General features: G+C 35.9%; 1 protein-coding gene across 1 annotated transcript in view; it reads left to right on the top strand.

The window, feature by feature from the left end:
• KNDC1 (kinase non-catalytic C-lobe domain containing 1) overlaps positions 1-17,382 on the top strand; it is a 57,305-nt gene that overhangs the window by 13,770 nt on the left and 26,153 nt on the right. The window contains exons 4-6 of the mRNA XM_059851705.1: positions 8,573-8,719; positions 10,844-10,961; positions 11,311-12,332. Of these exons, the coding sequence (XP_059707688.1) occupies positions 8,573-8,719; positions 10,844-10,961; positions 11,311-12,332 (1,287 nt within the window). The remainder of the gene's footprint in view (positions 1-8,572; positions 8,720-10,843; positions 10,962-11,310; positions 12,333-17,382) is intronic.

The following is a 17,382-nucleotide window of genomic DNA, read 5'->3' as shown; positions in this document are numbered from 1 at the left end:
GCTTGTCATCAGCAAATGGTAACTTATCTCCTCCTGTAGTCTAAACCATTCGATCTTCTGAGCGTTATTTAAAGCTGTCTTTTCCTTCAGTGACAAAAATAAATTACTTTCATTTGTTACGTCTGCCTCTACTGTGCTATAGAAGAGAAAATGGAATCTTCCTGTTCTTACTTTTACATCACCATCCCAGTTGAGGTCCCTTTCAGGGACTTAGGACTGAGCAAACACCCTTTAGATGCTTTACACAAAGTTAAAAAAAATTCCATTGGCCTCATTCTTCCTTTTGTTTACGTCAGTCTTTTTTTTTTTTCCTTTTAATGCATAGGCTATCTTAAAGTTTATAATTTGGTTACCTCAAAAACCTACAGCTTGTTGCTTAGTCCTGAAGTTGGGGTTGCAAAGTTGTCATATTGGTCTTGACATTGTTAAAGTTAAGATATATAATTTTTTCCCTAAGATTTCTGAAGATTATGCCCTGATGTACAAAAGAATTTTTAAATTATCTTATTTAAGAATTTTTATTTGGAAAAGATTGGGAGTGAAGAGAGAACTTTGTGTTTTCTCTTAAAACAGGTGGGTTTTGTTGTTGGAATTTACTTTTTTTGAAGCCTGAAGGGTTGTGTTGGATAAATTTGTGGATAGCTTCCATTGTGGGCAAAAAACTATGGCAAAGAGGTTGTTTTCTCCTGTTATACATGCAGTGTCATGGCCTTCTTAATGCTAAAGGTGCACAAATGTTTTGGATCAGTTTTTTTGTCTCCAACCTCTTCTGTGTAAACTCATTAGTACTGATACTTTCTCAGCTATGGATAAAGTTGTCTTTAGTCCTTTTTTTCCATCATTTACTCCTCAGAATGGTTAACAATGCTGTTGAAATGTAATCCCAAACCTTTAACAGCAACATGGAATTATTCCTTATCACTACTTTTTATCAAAAGACTCCTCTTTCATTAATTTTTTGTCTATTTTATGTGGATATTCAGGATGCTAAAAGATCATTGCTACTCTGGATTTGGATAATTTATACTCCCTGAAACAATGGCAATTAATTTTTACCATTTGCATGAACTGAAAATAGAGCCATTTCACCAGTGTATGAGAACATTTATAATACCACTATTTCTGAAAGGTTCAGGAAATGATTGACTTAGAAGTAGATGGTAGAAGCCGTCCTAATCTCCAGATAAAGTTTCAAGACTAGTTCAGTTTCCCCTGTGAATTAGATGGTTGTAGAGGATTAGGTTGTTGAGATTTAGTCAACAGAGCCTTCAGGATTGTGACAAAATGGTTGTCACTCACATGTCACTGTCCTTAGTTACAGCATTTCAGGAAACCTTAGCAGAATAACTGTGAAAATGCTTTTGAAGCTGAGGATAGTGTCTCTTGGGAAATGTATTTAGTGTGACTTAAGTTTTCTTAGATAACCTTGCAACATGTTGTGAATTAATCCGTTTGTAGATGCATATTCCAGGATTCTTGAACTTTTCAGCCCTTTCACCAAGTTTAAAAATAAAACAAACAAAAATAGGGGAAAAACCCACCCAAACGAAAAAACCTTCAAAACCACAAGCCAACAAACAAACAAAAATCCCCAAACAAACAAAAAAAAAACCAAAGCAAAAAAAAGCCCCACAAAACAACCAAAAACCCCAACCAAACTTCTTCTTTCTCTCACCTGTAATACTGCTTCTATGCTTGAGTAGAGAAGGAGCAAGGTTTACTTCTGCAGAAAACATTCCCCTGTGAAACAATCAAGCTAAAAACATTACCAGTCTGAAATCAGCCCCCAACCCTTCCTCACCAAATGTTTACATTCCTGTAATAGACAATGAGAGCTACCTACCTTGGCTGCTTCTGTCACCTCCAGCTGTCTTTTGAAATTTGGTGTTTTTGATGTTGTCATAACAAGACATTATGCAGAGAGGTAAATACAGAAGTGTCTCACCAGCTTTTTACATTTTGCAGTTCATCTTATATATGATCCTGATAGGGAAAAGAAATGGAAATCTGCGTAGATTATTTTGTTAAGGAAGAGTTAACTGGTTATTGTACAGTAATGAATATTTTACATGTCAGAGTCTGGATGTCATTGATTCATGTCATGGTAAAAGGATTGGGATGCTGTTCTAGTGTATAGGCCCATAGTGTTCTTATCTGAAAGTGCTGCAATTCAGTTTTTTACTTCCAAAATCTGTTATAAGTATCCCTCAATACAGAATGATGTGAATGCATTACTCAGAGTGCAGACTCAGAGTGACAGGCGGTAGGCACCATCTCTTAGGTTTAAGATAAAAAGAATGTAGGGTTTTTTTTTTTTTAATAACATACTTCAGTACTATGACTAACATTGTATTTGCTATAAAATAAAAAAAAAAATCCTACACAGTTGAGAGAAGACAGAGCCAGTCTGCTCAGCATGCATATAACTGTTTCTCAGGCTTCCTTGTTTCTATGCCTACAGGGAATAAGTTGTGTTACCTTAATTAAGTGATAAATTAATTACCTACGGCAAGTAACTTAAAAGTAAGGAGGTTAATGGCTGATAAATCATAAGGAGAGCTGTGACACATGAAACTCCGTTTCAAAGGGAGTTTTTTAAAAATACCATTGTTCAAGAAGTTTTAAAGATAAATGTGAGTAACTTTTGCTATCTAAACCTCTGAGGTCTTCAGCATGTTTTTTTTTTTCAGCATTCTTCCTTACCTGTCATAATTATACTTATTCATGCAGGAGAGGAGTCAATTGGTGTGCTACTCATCTGTGTTGGGGTGCCTGATCTTCGTGATTAAGGGAACCTAAAAGTGGGATGGAAGTGTAAGAAACCTGTTCTTAATTTGTTTCTTCACTCTGCAAATACATGAGTAATTTCCTGCAAATAGCATTAGCTCAAGATTCTGGGCATATTCATCTTCATGTGACTTCCAAGAAGAAAATGAATCTTTACCAAGATAACAGTCAATGGCTTAAGATACATCTGTCTTTAGTACAGTAGTTAAAATAACAACAGCTTTTTGAAACTGTATTGAGGTCCATTTGAAAACATGGGGTTTTTTTCTTCATTTCTGGGTATAGGTCTGAATTAACAGTATTTCTTTTCAAAGTGATTGCTACTATAGATTCTGGCAAATTGCTCTATGGACAGCAATCAACAGAGCCATATGGAAAGCCAAATCTGTTGCTGTTAAAATAGTGTTTGCAGGTGCATAGAGACTGTTGTAAATGTATCTTATGATTTATTTAAAAAAAAAAAAATTCCTGTCAAAGAAAACCTGAAAAGAAACCCCTGAGGTTAGTCAAAAAGTATGAAAAAAACCTGAAAAAAGAATGAAAACCTGATATTTTTCAAATCTCTCAAAACACAGAAATGCTACCTGAAGTCTGCAATGTTTGAAAATGAGATGCAAAAGAGTTTTTCAAAGAAAGCTATAGCCAAAAAGCTATGTAATTTTTTTGAACATGTTTTAATCTTGTAGGACCTTCAGTAGCTTCATGCATTGCGACTCTTCTTTATGGAGAATTATCAAAAATTTGGCTCAATTAAGTGTGTCAGAATAGACTAGTGACCAACCTGACAAAATTAGCAATAACATAAATTTCCAGGACCAGATGGTGAAACAGCATTTGTAAAAGAAACAGTTACTTCATGTAATATTCTTTAGCTGGAAAACAATGCCCTGAGGGAAAAGCTCTGCTAGAAATCTCTGAGGTGTGCTGTGGCAGCAGCCATGGAGTGTGTCAGCTCTCAGAAATTAAGAAGTTGGTGGCAACAATGAGATGTACATGGGTGGATTCAAACAAAATACTGCCTTTTTATGCTGTAAAATGTGGAAATTCTTGCTGCAAAACATAGATGCAAAAAGGTTGCATGTGGCTAACACTTAGACAAATTAATGGAAATAAACAGTTGGCATGAACTGTTACAAACAAGAAGCCTGCAACTATAAAACTAAGATTAGGTTAATTTCCCAAGTAATGTTTCTCAGTTCAAACTGGATGATACAAATAGAGGTCACCAGAAGCCAGAGCCAGTAAAATGCAAGGACTAGGTAACAAAGCCTTGCTTGTGCCTTGTAATATAAACTGATGACCTGATGTTTGCCTAACAACATATACAAACTTGGAAGCTTTCACTTACTTCTGTTAGGCTAGTTAAAAGACAATTTGAGAGTTAAAATACCTGCAGACTGGCTGTGAGAAAGTCTGACCTGTAGCTGCATTTTGGGCCCCATTTTTTAGAAGTCTTTTGGGGAACAAGTTTTTTTCAGGCAAGGTTAACTGTAGTTAGAAGGCATAAACTGTACGTTCCAGTAATTGTTAACCGTTTCAAGCTGGACTGTATGTTTTGTGAATAGTCTACAGTGGCTGAGCCCTTCTAGCACACTCTGCAGACTAATTATCAAGGTACCCAGTGTGCCAAATGAACATAAGGCTAATTTTTAATACAAAAGCTTCCAGTAATTATAATTATGAAGAAAGGCATTTAGTCCATTTTTAATGAAGGAAAGTATTGAAAATAATAGACCTATTTCCCTTTAATTTTCTCACTAAGGAATATTACTGACTTTCTTTTGCATAAAATTAGTGCATTTTAGAGTGACTACGTAGAAAAATGACATACGTAAATATTAAATGTTTTCTCCCAGTAGTAATTTTCTCAAGCATTACCTTGAATTTCGTTATAAAACTTTGAGGTTTAATATCACACTGAAGCTTTCTTTTATGGAACCCTTAAATGCTTTGAATTGTGAAAGGGTGGAAGTAGTTATATCTGTGCAATCTCAGTAAAAAAAGAGAAAAATATGCAAAGTAAAATAAGGGTCAGATAAGAATGTCAAAACCAATTATGCAATTTCTGTAACTTGTCATTTAGTCAGAAATATTTTTCAGGAAGTATTAGATGTATTATGGCCTGTCATTTTCAGTTCTTTGGAAGACCTACAATTCTGAACTTAGTGCAATCTCCATACAGAATATAAATGGCCATTATTCGTAATTGCTACACGCTTGTGCAGTCACTATTCAAAAGCTCTTTTGTCAGCTTTTTGCTGTGGTGTTTGTCTGCAAGTGGGAGTTTCTGGAGAAGTTCAGTTCTTTAGCTCTGTCAAGCAGTAACACAACAACGCCTCTGTCACACTCTCTGTGTTGACTTGGAGCCTTTACTTCCTCTCCTGATCTTTTGATTGGCAGATTTTAAAACTAGAGCAGATCATTATTGTTCTCTGATTTCACTTCCTTTAATGTTAAATGATTATAAAGTGACATGCAGCAAGGCAAGTAACTTTTAAGTAGAACTTGTAGAAGCCTTTTGGAATAAATTCCAATCATGATATAGAATTATAACATGATGGCAGAAGCTTTCCTTGCCCTTGGTAAGTGCTTCCAGTACTTAGCCTGATAATTTCAAAAAAAATGTAGTATCTTCACCTTTTGAATTACCTTTTTGGGGTTTTTTGTCTTATGCCCTTTGTGTCTTAGAAACCACTCTAGTATTAAAAGTTATTTTGATTTGAAGCTACTTGTATGATCATAGCCTTCAAATTTTTCTCTGAAATATGTGAGCTCCCTTGTTTCAGCATGTTGCTGAAAGAAGGACTTCTATTACCTCAAATCATAATTACTCTCTTCAAACATCTTTTTTTTTGTGTTGCCATTGGGATGGTTAAAGGGCATTTTTTTTCCATAATGGCCTTCCCGGTAATGCATACCATAATGGTTTACCTACAATTCTTGTTGTGTTTGCTGGCTTTGGGCTAAGAGGGTATGTACTCTCTAGGACCAAATCTGGAGAGCTGGTTTCCTAATGTAACTTCCTCCCTTTCCTCCCATCCTTTCTGAAGCTGACACTGTGGTACAGTCTTGCTGGCATGGTCTATATATTTTTGTAGCAAGTGACATTTTGTCTTTAACTCCTGAGCCTCCTTAGGAATTTTGAAGAGATTGTTTGGGTTTATTTGGTTTTTCTTTTGGATCTCTCTGGAAATGCATGCTATTTATCAGCTATTAAATTATTACCCTGTAATGAAAAATGCTCCTAATTCAAAAAGCTTTTTTCCTTATCTACATTTAAAACAAGCAGGCGTAAGGGGTTTTCTTGGGGGGGGGTGTTTTGTTGGATTTTGGTTTTGTTTCTTTTTGTGGTAGTGGGTTTGTTTTGGGTTTTTCTCAGAAATTAAGGAAAAAAGCCCTCTTAATAATTTAATGAAATTCCTAACCATCAATTCAGTCCCAGATGAAAAGGTTTTTGCCACCCTTTCTTATTTGTTACTCTCCATAGAGTAGATGAAAAGTCTTTCGCTTGCTTGTGAGATTGTTTTCATTGAGAACAGTCACTTCTAGTAAGTATTAGGTATTTTATACTCAGGAATTTGCTTTATTTATTGCATATACCCATCTTGCTCTTCTTTCCCAGGAAGTTAAATTTTCTTCCTAAGCCCAGCTGTGCAGTTAAGTAGAAGCTTTTTGATGCATTAACTTGGGGAACGCCCCACCTAGTGGATGATTGTAAATGCATTTTCTCATTGCTCCATTAGGACACAAGGTTACGTTGGATTACCTTAAATATTACCCATGTTTACTCCAGCTCGTGAAACTGATTAAATAGCTTTTATTTGTGGTGTAATGGTGGTGGTGTTTGGGGAGCTGGAAGAGGGGAAAGGTAAAAGAGGCATTTACATGAAAGAGAGTTTCAAGTTGAAAAAGGTGTCCACATTCCCCGTAACTGTTTTAACACAGAAATTAGTTACAAGCTATGGTGCTTAAAATGGCCATCAGCAAAACTAGTTTTCTTGCATGTCAGAGGAAAGGAAGTACCTTAACAGAGCAACTTTTAGTGTGTTGGGAAAAAAGATCTTAGTTCAGTTTTTTTCCATCACCTTGTGAGTGGACTATTTGCTCAGGCTTCATAGATTTGTATCCTTTTTCCAACGTGGTTTGTTTCATCTTACCAAAAAATAAATCATTCTGGTCTGTCAAGGGTGTGGTTCAGTAGGGCTGCTGCCACTGAGTGGGTTATGGTAGTTTATGTGGCACAGGGAGCGGGGCCAGGGGGAGAGTAACCCTTACTTTTGAAATAAATGAATGACCTTCATTCTTTTGCTAAATCAAAATAAAAATCATAACAGTTTCTGTCTTACTTCTGAGATTCTCAAAACTCTTCAATTACGTCTTCTTCTTAATGATGAAGTTGTATAACAGTGAAGAACTTGAGACTGAAATTACTGCTTTGGAAAAAAAAAAATATCTTTTCTGTGTAGGTCAAATGGCATATAGTCTGCTTTTCTGACACTTGTCCTAATCTTGATATGTCCTGAAAATAAATCAAAGCTTCAGAGCCAGCAGCCAGCGCTGGTTTATGTGTTCTTGGTTTGGGGATGTCATGGAGGGGAGAGGGGAAGAGAGGAATTGTCCAATCTCACATACACAGCTCTTCCTGATGTTACACTTCCCTTCATGGAGGTGTCCTGCCTCACTAAAACGTAAATCTAAAAGCATGCCTATGGAAAAAGTACAATTCATACTTTAGAGACAAAAACACACCTTAATGATAAAGTTAGGGGTGGGTGGAGGAAGGAAATGATCTTGACCGTCAAGTAGTCTTCTTTTAAATATAAGAGATGGTAAAGTATGTAGCAAAGGCATTAAAACCAATTTAATGTACAAGTGCAGTCATTATTCTATTTATGTATGTCTCTGTAAACCTCAGAGGGCTGCATTCAGTGCATTTGAATTCCTGGCTATGCTGCATCACCATTGAAATGTTTATCCAAACTTGCACTTATATTTGCTTATAAATGTTACACATTTTATAAATATGTTCTATGAATGGAATTCAAAATGCAGGCCATTGTGGATAAAATACCATTGCTTAAGCAGATCTGAAAAAGTATTTTTAATTTTTTTTCTTTTTTGTTTTTCCCCAAGAAGCAAGATACTTCTAAAATTAAGAGGTAGCTGTGTTGTGTGGGAAATTTACTGCATTAGCACTAGATTTTAAAAAGTTGCTGGTTCTCCTAACCCTAACCCATCACGAGGATGTGGGCTTTGAGAGAAGCAGAGGTGGGAAACATGGAGTATTTTTAAAAACTCTTTCATAAGTGTCTTCAGTGACAAGTGGTATTATGCTGTATTTTCTCTGATCCTTTATGCTTGATAGCACTCGTAAAATATTGCTATATAGAAAAGGGTTTTTCCCTGCTAAGAGGAATGTCACTTCAATCTCCCTTCAATCAAACTTTTTGGCATGCTTCTAACTTAAACAATACTTACACAAAAACAGGGTTCTCACTTTTATATTTAATTGTGGCCTGGTATAATACTTGTAATACTGGTTATTCATGAGGGGGAAAAAGAGTTCTTATTGGACCCCACAAGATTTCTTTTTGTTTGCAGCAAGTATATCCCCCAAAGCAGGTCTGAAGCTGGTTTTGTTCATCATGTTTAAGTTAAACCACCCTTCCAGTAAACTGTTACCTTAAATTTGAGAATAGTGTAAGCTTGTATGATCTTGAAGCTTTTCTGGCAGGACAGAAAGAATTGGTAACATATTTAATGTCTTTTTTTAAAATTCATGCAGGCACACATCTATTCTTTGGGTGCAACACTGAAAGCAGCAATAGAATATATTGTAGAACCTGAGACAGAGTCAGAATTCGGACAAGATCTGCATACTCTACTGGAACAAATGCAAGAAGAGAATCCTGAAAATAGGCCAGATATTGAGGTAAAGAGTCCTACATAATTTTTTGTTTTAAAAAAGTTGATACTAATACTTCTGTATGTGTGCTCATTAATCTCTATTTATCTCATTAATATCTGTAATTATCAAGATGGTCTTGATAAGCAGTATGCTCAGGTTTTGCAAGAAACCAAGGTCTTCTCTGCTTCTGCAGAAATTCATCCTTTTTCCCACTCTAATGGATATACAACCTGAAAAGTAGATGTAGATGTTTGACAGTGCTTGGATTTTTAAGAAGATTGTGTGACTACACTGATATATCTAAATTTTCTCATTAACTGTTTTCTTCCCAATTAGTATTTGGTTTACAGAGAGACAGATTGTCAGTCGAAATAAAAGCACAGCCATGATGCTGTGAAATTTGTGTGATAATGGGATTACATTTTAGAAGGGGATGTAGGGACCCTGCCCCAGAAAGCCTCTGTTCCTTGGCATGTTCAAAGCACTGTTGTTCAAAGCATTACTACTAACTAGTTTTTCTGTAAATACATAAAGGCTCAGATATGTTTATTGGGTTTTGTATTTTATTCCATTTAGCCTCTTATTTTTCCTTTAGCTGTTAGAAAGAATTTGAAACTATATAGGATTTTTCATGCAGATGTTTTCAAAGAATTTGCATTCTAAATGTTGGTTACCTGATAGAGTTATTTGACATTCATGTGAAGAAGTTTCATGTTTTTGCAGAATATGAGAATGTAAACGGAGAATAACAGTTGTGCTATGTGACTTTTCTTGGATTCAGTTCTTCTACTTCAGAATAGTGCTATCTACTTTTTTTTTTTTGGGGGGGGGGCAGTGGTGTGGGGAGGGTGTGGGTGTTTCATTTTCCTGAACTGATAGTGTATATTCTAAATGGTATAGCACCTATGATCAATCCTTTGCAGAAAGAGTGCTGCAACAGAAGAATTACCAGATTCATTTTTATAAAGTAAAAAATATTGGCTCCCTGGCTGAGGACTGCCCAGGCAGGAGGCATACCTGATATGGAGGCTGCTTGGTCAGCTGCTCTATTTCTATTCATTTACTGTTAAGTTGTCAGAGGAGGGCTTGTATAGCACTCTCTCATCTCTGAGTGTTGCTTACTATTGAAATAATTCTGAAAATAATCGATCTTAGGTAATATATAAGAGTCGCTTTGTGAGTATGTTCTTTCTGTTCCTTTTCCCCTGGACACTTTCTTGGGTGAACAGAGTTGTGGGAGCTATTTGGAGGGAAAGCCCCTAGACTTTTCTAGGTATTTTGCTAGACTTCAGCACAGCTGGATACCTGTCTCCCTTTTTTCTGTCCTTCCTCAATCCTATATGTGAACCAACAGGGTAAATTTCTTCCTTCGATGCACAACAGCAGAGAAGCAGTTGAGTGGGAACTGCTGTATAGGAATGTGAGAGCATCTCCTAAGAGCTGTATGAGGTCTCACCAGTGTTTATCTAGGAATAGTTACTGAGGAAATGGTGGGATGTATTTGGAAAGGCAGCTCTCTTCTACATCCTGCCCGAAGGGGCAGGTTTTTAAATGTGTGAATATCTGTAGTTAATGATGTGTGAGACCAATGCTAATGCCATCAATGGTGCCCAGGCTGCAAATTAGAGATATGAAGTACAGTTACTTTTTGTGATCTGGTAATGATTGCTTTTTCTAACTGGGACTATTGCTTTTTAGATAATTGTATTTTGCAGTTTTTAAAAGATTCAGCATTTAATTTTAATGTAATTTCAGTAATAAAAACATTCATTATACTGCCTGTGTCACTGAATTCAAGCAAAGCATTGGCTGTTTAAAAAAGTAATCTGCACTCTAGCTTTTTGCATTTTCGCTATGTTATTCATAAAGGATAACATTTAAGATAATTTTTATCAGTTGTTCTTGATGTTCTAACTGTAGGCTAAAACTTGAATTGTATTAAATGACTTCATAATAGCCCATGGTAAAACCAAGAAATTAATTCAACCACATAATAGAAACATGCAGTATAAAGAATTGGAGATGAAAGACCTCCAATCTAGCATCATATAAATTCAGATGTACTGTGGGAGTTAACATCATTCATGTTAGTTGAAATTCACAAATCTATTCATTATTAAATAAGTATTTAACATTCTTTTTCTCCAGAGTATTTTGTTATTATGTGAAGAAAAAATGAAGATTGCTTCATCAAGCAATATTTGTCGAAGCTTGTCTGCTGTTGGAAGAAGAGTTCTTTCAATTGAATCATTTGGTGCTTCTCAAGGTAACAGTAAAATGTATTTAGTCTAAAACTTCAGATTGCCTGACATATCTAATGATTTTTCAAAGACTGTTTGTGTGATCTCCTGTTATAGGTTCCTTTCTAGATTACAACAAATCATTATTAAATATTTGTGGATTGGTGATGGGAAAACAGGGACATGCAAATCTTAATTAACATAATATGTTTGAAGTGTCCCTTATGATTCAAAGTGATTTGTTCAGAAATTGAGAATTTGTGTAACATACTAAAGATATGTAATAGCAATGGAAGAAAAAGCAGTGTAAGATTTACAAGGAGAGATTAGGAGGTTTAATACACATTTAATATAAGCATCTGTTTTTGTATCTAGATGTCTGTGATAACATGTGGAAGGGAAGAATGTGTCAGAGGAGTTTGGGATCTAAATTATATTCAAATGAGAAAAACAACATTGCAGGTGATTCGTCTGCAGTGGAAGAGGTGATGGCTGCCTGTCATAACAACTCTTCTGTAGTTACCATGGTGACTGGCAGAGAAAGTGGTATAAAGGAAATGCAAATTGATCTGGATAATGAGAAAACTCAACATTCACAACTTGCAACTCAAACTGAAAAGAGCAAAGAAGAGGACAAACACGCAGTGTATACTGACAGTTTTGCTAGTGTTGCTTTGGATATAAAATCATGTGTTATTGACCTGGAGAGAGATTGCCTTTTTAAGAAAGGTTCTTTGAGAAAAATGAAAACCTTTCCAAAGCTACCACTTGAACTTGCAGATGCAAATAACTTTTTTACTTCTGTAACCAACAGTGGACCACTAGATAGGAAAAATCACTTTGTAACACAAGAGTCACTACCTCTAGACAATAATAATGAGGTTACTTTTTCAAAGGGAAATCTCAATTCGTTTGCTGTCAGTAGTCCACCAGAAATAGAATCAAAGAATCACCAAGTCGATGATCGTCATTTTGAAGCACCATGTGTATGCACACAAGTGTCTGGCTTGAATCTAGAAGAACATATGTCACTTATCAATGGTAAAAAGACAGGTTTTTCTTCATCTGATCACAACGAAGACTCTTCTGGTGCTACCTCCGAAGTGCTAAAACCAGCTGATATGTTAAAAGGCCCAAATCAGTCACTTGCTGGAGCAAAAATGCTAGACAACTACATGGTGTTGGAAGACTGTTCTGAAACTTTTCAAGGGTCAAATGAAAATTATGTACCACATTTTAACAAGATGGATTCAGTATTAACAACAAAGCCCAGTGGGAACAGACATGGATCAAACCTAATTAGGCCACCAGAATTAAGCAACGGTGTGATGAGTGCAAACAATAATGAAGATAATCTTTGTGGAGGCAGAGGTTCAGAAATCAAAAGTAATGAGCAGGTAGTAAAAATAAAGTCTTCATTATATAGTTGCTGTAGTCACTTATGTGGAGATGAGATGACTTAAATACTGTGTGATTTCTTTCCCCCTTGTCCACTTTAGCATCCCAGAAAATGGAATTTTGCTAGTCTGCACACTTAAGAGTTAGTGCTGGAAACATGGTGATCCTTTTTTCTTCATAAATTAAAAAGTAAAGTGCTACAGTGAAATTTATGCTGTTGCAGAATCAACTTCCATTTTAGTTATTTTTTTTAACAAATGGAGTCTACTCCCTAGTGTGTTAGAGCAGCATTCCTTAACAGCTGATTGCATTTGTAAGGGAACAACCAAAGCATACCTGTATTTTTAACTCTTTATGTTACTGTCAATGCATAAATTTCACTACCTTGCAGTGAGCCTCCCAGGTGCTTATGAAAATTGCAGAATTCCTGACTGTAAACCTGACCTCACTGAAATCAATGGCAATATCCCATCAGCTTCAGGAGGGTAGAGTCTGCATTTTTTTTAATCTTCCATGTACATTTATGTTTTTGGAAATTGTACATATTCTATATTCGTTCTGTGTTCTTAAATTGCTGTCTCTGTTTGTTATGTATGTTTCACTATAGAATTTAAATATGTGCACAATATGATGGATATGTTGTCTCATGCATTAAGTCTTTATAAATAGCCAAATAACAGAGGGAGAATCTACCAGAGTTTGTTGATAGATGATTGTAATATGGTCTCTTCTCTGCTCAAATTACATATCTCAGGGTGGACAAGTTTGGTCTCTGACTAGATGGTTTTCTTTTGTGCCACACTCAGAGGTGTAAACCATCCGTGTGGTAGGAGAGCTTCTGCCTAAAACTGCAGGGTTGTTTATCCTTCTCCAGCTTTGTTAGGGCAGGATAAAATTGAGCAGCACAAACTTCACACATTTTGTTTCCAGAAATTATTCTTAGGTGAAGATGTTGGGTTTTTTCCTTGCTCATCTACTGGCAAGTCAGCCTTATTCTCCTTGCCTACCAGCCCATCTTCCAGCCCTCCCATACAGTGGCACTTAGGGTTATATTCAGTCTCTCTGTCCCTCTTTTCACCTTGCCTGAACACCTCCTTTGGAGCATTAACCTAGAATTGTCAGGTGTGTAATGAGCCTTTGGTTCATCATAGCTCAAAAACCAGAGCAAATTTAAGAATCTGTCCTTTTTTCCCTTTTTTGTCTTTTCTCCTTCAACAGATGTCCTTATTAAATTCATAGCTCAGAAGGATGGGAAATGTAGAGAAGTACCACATGGCATGGTTTTGCCTTCTGAGGGGGTTATTCACTGTATGCATGTTGAATCCTTTATTTAGGTTTTAAACCCTGCAAGTGCATTCTTCAGACTCTGAGAAATAATTCATTTATTGTACACACATACTTTTTTTTATCAATTTCCTCCATCACTTATGAAAATGAATGTAGTGCTAGGGGTTCTTTTTTAAGGAGGAAAAAAATGTTGAAATAAGACCTATATTCTGTCCTTACCAGATTACCAGGGCAAAAGTTTAAGTCTGGATGCATGAAGATATTTTAGGAAAATAATCTTCCCCAGAATTATAGTTTTCTAAAATTCTTCCATTAAATTAAAAGCTGTAACAAATCTTAATTGCTTTTTTGCAGCAGCACTTGAGACTGACTCACAGAAAAGTAAACCAAAACACGTTTTCATCTTTTTCTGCCATTCTTCTAAAGTCTTCTTTTTCTTCAAACATTTCATCATCCATTTAAATAAAGTGTCCTTTCAGCCTAAACAGAATTTCATTCTTGCAAACAAGTAGCCTCTTATTAACAGTGAGGTTCTCCTGCTCCCACAGAACTCACAGGACAATCACTGTGAATTAGAAAAGGTAACTCTTTTTCCAGGTACCCTGGAAGCAGTGTTGTAATACATAACATCTGAAATGAAGACAGCAGGGTAGTGGTTCTTTGTTATATCAGAGGTTTATAGCTGTCTTTTCAATAGAAGAAACACTTGATAGACTCATGCTCTGCATTCTCTTTTTTAGTAAATGATTTCAGCAAATGTTCAGGTCCTGCCACAGAAAAATGTGCTATTTAGAAAAATCTTTTTGGTCTTAAACAAAAAAAGCAAATATAATAAAATGCTCTTTGATTATTTAACTGCTGTAGGGAGGAAAAAAAACCCTTTAAGTATATTAACACCTAGGCTTCTGAAATGGCATCTTGAAATGCTGAATTTCTAGCCTTGTAACCCTTTGTTTTCTGAAGGAAGGTCATTCATAGTTAGTAGTTGTTGAACTGTATAGCAGAATTTTTTGTGAGTCTTCTTAGAGAAATGCAGTGGGTTAATGTTTTCAGCTTCTTTTTTTCTTTTGGAAAAGAGATTTTGTTCCTCAGGCTTCCAAAATATAGCAGTTTTTGCCTCTGTGTTACCTCCTGACAACTGAAAAAAAGTCACACTGTGCTATCCTTTACATGACAAAAGGACAACTGCTGTCTCTCTCTCGAGTTCCCATTAGCTAGAATTTTACCAAATACCTTTTTTTTTTTTTAAGAAAGCCTGAGTCTGAGTTTGTTCATTTACTGCAAAAGCACAAGAAGTGTCAAGCCCCAACTAATGTCATTTCCGCCTTGTGGGGTAAATAGAAAACACCTCTGAGGATTTGCAGTGCTGCCATTTTCTGAGCTCTCTATAACAGATTGGCATGATTACAGCAAGTAGAGCTTTTAGAATGGTATCTCCAGCATTCCTTTCAATATTTCATGTTGTTTAGAGAAGGTGCAATACCAGCCCCATCCGGTTGAAGATCAACCTTGTCAACTCTGGAGAACAGACAGTTTTTCTTGCCTGTCAGTACTTCTCCAGTGGACAATATTTTTCTAATACTCAATCACTGCTTCTTATTGTTGTGTGCTTTACTGCTAGTAAGCATTACTAAAAATACTTGCTTGCTTTTGTCTGGCTACTGCAATGTATCTTGTGAGGGTTTTCCTAGTAATTTTTATAGTTTTGCATGCCATAAATAAATATTTTTCACTTCAAGTTTGAGTGGGGATCTTTTATTTCTCTAACCAGTTTCATTCCAATCAGGTGTGTCTCATCTCTAATCCTTTTAAATGTTTCTATGTGATTTAAATGCTATGGCCTTTACATGGGAAGGGTTAATGGAAACCTGGCAAATGCAAGTTTGTTTTCTGTTGGTCATTCATACCCTGTCAAGCATGAGAGAAGTGAAAAGCCATGTATCTAGAGGCTGACACTTTAACACTGGGGAAATAACATGAAGGAAAGAAAAGTTGTCAGTTCCCAGAATAATACTTGCTAAGAAAAGAATGATGAAGATCTTGCTTTGGCTATTTAAAACATGCCAGCATTATGTTGATAAAATAGATTATGTTTGCATAGATGGAATGCTTTACTAAATTTGGGGGTTACAATTCTGGTACCAACAATTAAGTAGAAGATCTGTTAAACTATCTTTGCAGCACTGCAAAAAGCACATCACTTTTCCAACAAGTAACATTTAAAATGCAATCTTTGGGCATAAACCAAAATGGCACCAGGATATAGGTGTAGGCAATAATGGCTCATTTGGCTTTTTTCTATTTTCTGATAATGTTTTCACAGCATTGAAATTTTTTCTTACTTTAAAAAATGGGTAATATAATTTGTGTTATGAAAAGGTCTGGTTTAGACATAAAAAAAGTTTGCAAAGAGACATAAGATTATAATTTTGTTTTCTCTTTGGTGCACTGATGATATATTAATGAATGTTTAACAGCATTATTAAAGTAATGTTAATGGTTTAGATGAAGTGGACTTACGAATGCTGAAGCTGTCTTGAGCTTGCTTTGCTAAAGTATGTGAATAGATAGATAAATAACAATGCATGCTACAGATGGTTTGACTAAAAGCATTTAATCATACATTTTCCAATACTTCAGATTTTTTTTTCTTGGTGTTTGCGTGGGGATTTTATTTTTAAGTTTTAGGAAATAGTAATAGCTGTGAATCAGAGACTTGCATGTTAAAAATCATAACTGCTAAACCTGAGACATGCCTGCTTAAGGAGTTTTACACTTACATGTTTACTAAACCAAGGTTCAGTGCAGTCAGAATGTGCATTGTCTTAAAATACCTCAGAGGTGAGGTACCAGGAGCATTGCATTAAATACCTTTGTTTAAGGATTGAGGCTTAAATAAAAGTTGCCTCATAACCATAGGTTTAGAAGTGTATTCTTTTTCCTTTGAAAACTGTTTGAACCAGACTGCATGCATTTTTTACCACAAATGCAAATGTGTGATGAAACAGGTCTTGTCATGTACCTTCACTACATGGGGTAACTTCTGCAAGGTGTTAGAAGCACGAGTTAGAAGTCCCCAACAGGTCTGAACCCTCAGTTTTCATCTGAAATCTTCCACATTTCTCTTTCTGTTGGGGGAAGGTGGGAATTTGGAATAATTAGGACACTGGAAGAATGACCTTCTCAGGTGTTTCTTTGAAGAATAAAATTGATATGGTCAAGGTGAGGAGAGACATGAATTAAAGTAACAGACAATAGCAGTGCAGATATTTATTAGCATGATGGAAGACCACCTAGAGCACAAATACCAGCTAACAATATTATATTTGAGGTTTCTTATTTTTTTAGAATGATTGCCAGAGAAACAATGAGTATATACATTTAAATAATGTTCTCCAAACTATAACCAGACTGCATCCTTCTTTTTCCTGACTCTGTTTTGGCCATCCCATAGATGGCAGTGATTCTCTTTTATGCTAAGATGTGCTTTCCCTACGTACCATTTTCTTCCAAAATAGAGTTTTTCTGGTGCCTCTTCATCCTTTGTTTTCTAATCTGACATTGACACTTCTGTCTTGCTGTAAACTTTTGCTGCTGCTTCTAGGATTTATTCCTACTCTCCTGCCATGCCTGAGTTTCTTTCTGTTATTTCTTTCTTACTCTAAAGAGCTTGGATATCCCAGAGGTGATGAGAAATACTTTGCAGCTTTCTGCAGTACAACAAACTTCAGTCTCCAGTTCACTGAGAGGTTCTTCTTTCCC

The sequence above is a fragment of the Haemorhous mexicanus genome, chromosome 7, assembly GCF_027477595.1.
Source record: "Haemorhous mexicanus isolate bHaeMex1 chromosome 7, bHaeMex1.pri, whole genome shotgun sequence".
NCBI classification, from domain to species: domain Eukaryota; kingdom Metazoa; phylum Chordata; class Aves; order Passeriformes; family Fringillidae; genus Haemorhous; species Haemorhous mexicanus.
Note: the sequence above shows the minus strand (reverse complement) of the source record. Positions and strands in the feature narration are given on the sequence as shown.